The following is a 7530-nucleotide window of genomic DNA, read 5'->3' as shown; positions in this document are numbered from 1 at the left end:
TTTTTTTTTTTTTTTGATAGCGATAAGTGATTGAAAAAGTTGAATTTTATGAAAGCTCGAAATTTTTATTTTTTTTCTTCGATGGAGGGTTGATTGAAAGTTAAATTTTCCAAGAAGATTTAATTAATTTTTTCTCTTTTCTTTGTTGCCATTATCCTTCAATTATTCTTTTCTTTTCCTCTGATCGTTCAAGATTTATCCAGCGTTTGATGATAATGATTTTTCTAAAGTTGTTTAAATAAATTGTATGCAGGATTTGATTTGAAAAGCTTTAAAATCAATATGAAAGTTTGATAGATTAAGAATTAATTTTTAAAAGTATTTCATGATCCATGCATTTTGAAATTTATATTTTTCGTTCTAAGAATTTTGAAAATGATGCAATCGTGAGAAATATCTAAAAAGAAAAAGATCATTTTCATATTATTTTCTTTCGATCACATTTAGCCACATTAAACACATTGGATTATTTTACAATAGGAGTAAAATTTTGTACTCGGCAATAAATGTTATATGGAATCCATAAATTTTGCTTTGGTTACGATTCAGATGATTATAAGTATCGTTTGGAACAATTTTACTTTCAAACGGAGCATAGATTGTATTATATACAAAATTTCCAAAAGAACAATATTTTTTTTTCAATCATTTTCTCGTATATGAAATAAATTTTTTAAAATAAGTAAACATAGAAATAAAAGAGATCACTAAATATTCTTCTTCAAATTCACCAAAATCACTCGAATCAATCAATGAATTCATAAATTAATATATTAAAAAATGGGCAAACTATTCATTTTTTCATAAAAGTATTTTTTCAAACATTTATCCAATAGAAAACTTGTCACTCAATTTACATGGATTTTTCACAAACTAAATCACTCTTTAATTTCTTTCTTCTTTGTATACTCTTCTTTCATTGTACATCTCTATTAAAATTCAACTAGAATAAACCAAATTCTCCTTCATTAAACATTAAAAATCCTCGAATCCACACTAAAATATCGAATCCACTAAAAATATCATTTTAACAATAAATCACCATAAATTCTGTTCAATTTATTCTCCAAATAATCTTTTCAAAATTGAAATCTTTAAACCTTGAATCGTCAAATCGAAACCTATATAATCTTTCTGCTTCAATTCTCAAAGTCAACATATCTTTTGATATATTAAAACCGACCATTCTCTTTTCATTAAAAATCTCCTCCTTTCAACAAAAATTAAAGATCATTTTTAATCCTCTTCAAAATTTTTCGAATCCACGTCAAATCACACGTTAACTTCTATCATCACCATAAACTCGGCTCAAACTTCTCCAAACAATCCTCTTCAATCGAACTGATGATTTTCGATTTAAAAATCAAACATCAAATTATTTCAATTTTCAAAAAAATCAATTTATCGATTCAACAATCTCGACATGTCGAAGAAGAAAAAAAAAAGGAAAAAAAACACGAATGTTTCGTGGCCGACACGGTTGTCGTTTTGAAGAAAACTAGTCAGCCGATGACTGGATGAAGCCCGTCAGCCCTCTCCTTATTTCTCGGTCGCGCGCGCGACTATTTAAATCTTTTGTACTAGCTGCTGGCAACGAGACCAGCTTCGACCAAGACTCTGTTCGTCACGTGGCAAAGAGATATTGGTTTGTTCAGGTTTGACAGGGATCTTGGGGGGATTGTTTCGTAGGGATCTTCTTTGGGGTGGTTTTCGCAATTTCTTGGTTTCACCGCTCGAAAGCCTCAAAATTTATACTTTGGAAGAGGTTTGACTCATTGTGAAACTCTTTGTTGGAATTTCGCTCTCTCTGGTGGTTTGGTGGATGTTTGGTGGTGTTGCTCGTCGAGGAATTTTTGTTTGGTCGATGGAATTTCATTTTTTATTATTTTAAAAAAATATTCACCATTTCGTAATATTTTATTTTGTTAATAATTATTCGTTGTATATTTTTTGGTTGATTGAGAGTTTTTCTCCGGTTACAAAAATGTTAGATGGAAATTCTAATTAATAAATATATTGAGCAATTCTTTATTATTTGTTAAAAAAATAAATATGAAATTGAAACATAAAAGCATAAATAAAAAATTTAAAAAGTTTTATTAATTGCTATAAACTTAGTTATAATAAATTTTCACGATGACATATTTGAAAATTTTACTAATAATTCCACTTTCATTGTTTCAACTTTTCTTAAAAATAAACTTTTATAAAAAAATAATGTAAAATTTTCCAGTAAAATATTATGTAGAAATAACAATCTTTGTATATCATAATATTATAATATTATTGTTAACAAGTTTAAATTCCAAAATAATTTACCAAGAAATATGAAAATTCCTTGGAAAAGGATTTCCAATAAATGGTTAAATATAATATAATCCTTTTCAACGTATTTTTCTGTTAATTCAGATATTTTCAGCTACCAAAAATTATCATAAATTACTTGGAAAACTTCTTGTATATTTACTTCTATTATTTAATTAAATTAAAAATAATAGATTTACTTCTATTATTTAATTAAAAATAATACATTAATATTGTATATCTTTTCATACTTATATCATAAAATCAAATAGATATAAAATTTTCTTTTTTGCCTAATAATAAATTTAAAACTACTGAAATAAAAATACAAAAATAAACTTTTCAGTCGATAATTTTCTTAAAAATTTTAATTTTGACATTCCTTATTTAATATAATTCCTAAGAAAATAATAATAAACTTTCTAAAAATTTATTCTCACATTAATTGTAAAATTTATTCTTACAATTTCCAATAGTCTTCCATTATAGAATCTTCATTAAAATACACAATCACAAATACATGTTAATTTACTTTCAAGTATTTCCATTCAATTCCAATCGATTTCACAGTTCATCCATCTCGATGGAAAATTAAGCACGGAGAAGAATAATAAAATAAATTTTTCTGAGTTTCAAATTTCATCTATCCATGATAGATATCGTGACAAAAACATCCTTGTCTTTTCCCCTAGTCGTGAAACACAGATGAAAGAAAATACGTGGAATGACGAATCGTTGATTAGGACGCGGTGTGTTTCTTTCACGCTCCAATGTAATCTGTTTTAAAAACGCCTGGAAATAATTCAAGCGTGACGCAAGGGGCGTCTGGATTTCAGGACTTCTCGAAATCATAAGTCCCGGGGAAGAGACGTGAAAATTGTGACGAATAGAGTTGGAAAAAATTCAATGAATTTAAAATTATTTTTTCGAATCTGAAACTTGATTGAAAATTTAAGTTTTTAAATTATAGCCAAAAGAAGAAAAGATTTTTAGATTCTTATTTTTAGAGAAATAGAAGAAAATATCAAAATGGAAGTTTAGAATGATTGAGATTTAGTAAAATGGTAGATACTTTAAAGATATGTATACAAATATTGTATAACTTAAAACTTTATTTTGAAACAATTGGCCATATTTTGATAATTTATTTTTATCTACAAAAAAATATAGTATAATTCTTCTCTATTTAAGAATTTCGTAACGAATAGCATAGTTTTTAATTTGCTACGACATTCAACTTCTTACTCGAAATTGTTTACACTAGTTATAAGAGAAAATTTAAGATTAAACTTAAACTTATACAGTTAGATGGAACGGACAAACAAATTTCAATAAACAAGTTTCTCAGGAAACGTAAAGGCAAACAAAGTTGGTCGAAACATGAATCCAGTTTGTGAGTTCATAATCCTTATCATAAACATTAAATTATTATTTCAAGCATTCAGTATTCAACTTCAAGAAATAGATTGTACATAGAATTAAAAAAATTGAGAGAATTAAAAAAAAAAATAAAGAAATCTTTTCTCTCGTTTCTTTAAAATATTAAATGAAATATAAAGTTTTTACAGATTCATGGACTTTAACAATATATTTCTCTTCTTATTACGATTTCCAACGATATAATAAACAGTGAGCAATGTTAACACATATGAAAATGAAATTGTTTTAACTTTCAAAATACATTTTCTCCCGTCCAAGTTAAACGTCGCTCGTCGAGAATCGGTATAGAGACGACATCTGGGTTTCTAGAGCTTTGGTAGAGCGAACGTTCTTCGTGGGCGGGCATTGCTGCCAAAACAAAGCTTTTCTTGGATCAACGGATAAACAAATTTTCGAGAAAATAGCCGAGTTTTCGCGATTCTTCACCCATATGAAAATATTCGACACGTTTTAAACGTTTCATCGTTCACTTGTATCTCTTCATCAAAGTTTCTTTTGTTATTAAATTTTCTTCTTATCGCGTACAACTTCATTCATGTGCTTTCTGATGAAAAATTTTAGAATTATCGACATTCCATTTTTTGTTATGCGATAATTCTTTTGGATATTCAGATAATAGTTTTAAAAGTTTGTTTTCTATTTTTTTGTTTTGTTTTAATCAATTAATATTAAATTTTTTAGGATATCTAAGTTAATAATTTTTAATTTTTATTGTTTGATTTAAGTGTTTTAGTAAATATACTTTTATTTATCATCTTACTATCATTTTTTCTTAAGTATCCTATTCTATTTTTCTATTTTTCTATTTTTTATTTTTACTAAATTATAATATTATATAAATTATAATATTAAATTATAATATTAAATTATTTATATTATTTTCAATTAGAAATTTTGAATTTGATTTTTCTACTATTTCAACAGATTTATATTTAGTTTAAAAGATTTATAAGTATTTATAATCAATTTCAAAATTTATGAATTATGAATCACAGAATTTATGAATTTTCTAAAAGTTAATAAATCTCAAGAGAATAGAGCGTTCCTATTAACCACTGACAAATTTTCACGGAAGAATATCCGATATGATTCTGGAAAATATAACGTATGTCATCTAAATCATCCTTATGATTCGAATATCTTTCTCACGTCGCACGAACACCATTGAACATTGCTTACATAATCAGTCCATTTACGACATATCTCACTCTAAAATATTTATACAATATATAACGCACGTTTATTCTCCTCAAATTTTCAACATTACCCATATTGATACTATAAATCTGCTATAAATGTAAACCCACAACAAACGTATTATTTCTAACTTTGTATAAATGTAATAAACAAAAATAGAAAGAAGAAAAGAAGAAAAAAAAAGAAATCAAATACTCACCGTCATTAGAATCTTTCAGTCAATTGTTTAAAATAGTGAAGAGATCCATTTGAATCACTCGTATTTTATATTCATCACTCGTCTTTATCCACGATTTTGAAAATTCCACTCTCGATACATCAAATTTCGATAAATATTTTCACGAATTAAAGACGAATTCGAAAAATTCGATTTTTTTTTCCTGTAAATTTTTTTAACGTAATAAATATTCCATTACATTTTATACTTTCTTTCTCTTTTTACTTATTGCACAAACTTGAACTTGATCTGAGACTTTTTACAAAGGAAATATTTATCAGTAATATTTATCAATAATTGTTGAGATAATAATTATTAAATAAAATTCGCGATTGAGAGAGATTGAATGGACTGGAGCTGCCATGGACAGCTGCCGGCCAGACACGAAGTTGGCGCGTTTGGCTAAGTTTCGAAAATAGTTCGCACCGGATTCGACGATGGTGCGTCTATTTGTGGCGGAAAAGAACTGGTCAAGCAGTGCTGCCAACGTTTGCGGGCGAAACTCTCTAACGGCCTAATGAGAACCGTTTTCTTTTTCAAAAACATCTAACTCTAGCCTGTATTTCTTTCGAGACGATTTATTCGAATTATGTCCTTTTAAATTTATGTCCTTTGAAATTTTTTCTTTTCATTTTATAAATTCGTTCTATCAAGTCTATTATGTTTCAATTTTTATTTTTTTCCATAAGAATAATCTATTATCTTCAATTTTCCTTTAAATTTTTCTTTTCAAATATAAATTAAATGTTTATTTCACACTATTATACATTATTTATAACTAATCGAATTATAAAGAACTTTTACTCATGATTATTATAATTTAAAGTGAACCTTGTAAATATGGATCCATAATTGAAATCATACCTATATATCAATATGACTGTTTCCAATAAAAATTTATCGCTTATTACGAAATTGATGAGGAACATCTTTGAACAACACTAACATTTACCAACATCGTAATCCGATAATATCATAAATCCTTTACCTTGCTCCACTTCGGCGTTAATGTGAATAGTCCTCAGTCTAAGCTCCTCGTTCTCATAAATCATCCCCCTCGAGGATTTCCGGTCGAGTTTTCTGTTCGGTTTCACGCTGCAATCCCTTCGCCTGGTCCTCAGCATCCCGGCCCCACCAACACCGGCAGTAGTCGTCATCATTTTCATTAATTTCAACAACAAAAATCTCACGATCACAACAACAAAAAAAAAAAAGAAAAAAAAAAAAGAAAAAGAAACGAAAAATATCACTTCAGATAAATTATCTTTTAATTCGTTTAGGTCGTTTATTACGTTTGTCTTATCATCATTGTTTTTCTCGAAATTTGAAATCTAAATTGAGATTAGAATCACTATCCTAAATGCAGTTTTTCTTTAAAGAAACACAAAGGAACACTATGAGAAAATTGCGCTTGATTTTTATTATGTGTGGTTTATTCTCTTTACGATCAGCTGTTAACTTTTTTCCAACAGGATAGTTTGTAATTCTCACTTGATAGCCGTGGACACGGTGGAACGTATTGCGCTATTAAGAAGCGAGTTTAAAGTCATGGGAGAAGCGTTTAATCTCACGTGAAGCTTTTAAAATTGGATTTGCGGCGTTGAACTACCTTCAGATTTTCCCCTTTATGGGCTTCCTTCCTGATTCTTCTTTTTTCGAACTTCTTCCCGAGATTCTCTCTTTTCCTTGATATTTCGCGAAGTTTATATTTTTCTTCTAAATTTATCTCGTCTTCTCTTTCTTCCTTAACAATTAAATACAGATTTTCCTTTCAATTCCAAATCCTTTGTCTCGAAATTTTTTTTCTTCCCTCTTATTCTTTCCAAATTTTCTTTTTCATCCTCAATCCTTCCATCCTTCATCTCAATCGATTAAGAAAGATCTAAGAAAGGAGCTCGCATCGAAAATTTAACGAAAATTTAAGTCATCGTCATTTCCACAATAAAAAATTGGAAACACGGGGCGCGGAAACGCCGCGCTTCCCATCCAGTTCCGGAACGTCCGCGCCTCGCCCAAAAGGATTTGCATCGTCCGTACGTTTATCACGCGCCCCTTCCCCGCTCCTGCAATTTGCCCGCCCATTATTCAACCGTTTATCAGCGTTTTCGACCGTACAGCACTCCTCTCTCCACCTCCCCTTTGTCCTTGTGTATTTCTTTCAATTTATTCGCGCGAGGTTTTATCCGGTCGCGCGATCTTCCTCTTCCGGCTTCTCCCTCTCTCCCTTTGATTTCTTCCTGCCTTCGATTTATCCACGCCGCTGATCCGAATTTATCGCGGCCGAATTTTTTCTCCCATTCTCTCCCAAGGGTCCAACATGTTTCTCCATATAGGCTGCATTGAAATTTCGACGCTGTTTGCCTTCACAGGGA

General features: G+C 29.2%; 2 protein-coding genes across 2 annotated transcripts in view; one reads left to right on the top strand and one right to left on the bottom strand.

Moving 5' to 3' along the window:
• The window catches only part of LOC102676470, a 37204-nt gene extending 29680 nt beyond the window's left edge, over positions 1-7524 (bottom strand). Inside the window, exon 1 of the mRNA XM_006616949.2 lies at positions 6147-7524. Coding sequence (XP_006617012.1) covers positions 6147-6324 — 178 coding nt within the window. The 5' untranslated portion in view covers positions 6325-7524. The remainder of the gene's footprint in view (positions 1-6146) is intronic.
• Positions 1-7530, top strand: part of LOC102677061 (tyrosine-protein kinase transmembrane receptor Ror-like) — a 282377-nt gene that overhangs the window by 95118 nt on the left and 179729 nt on the right.

Source organism: Apis dorsata, unplaced genomic scaffold, assembly GCF_000469605.1.
Source record: "Apis dorsata unplaced genomic scaffold, Apis dorsata 1.3 scaffold_291, whole genome shotgun sequence".
Classification (NCBI taxonomy): Eukaryota; Metazoa; Arthropoda; class Insecta; order Hymenoptera; family Apidae; genus Apis; species Apis dorsata.
This window is presented reverse-complemented; position numbering and strand designations above follow the sequence as displayed.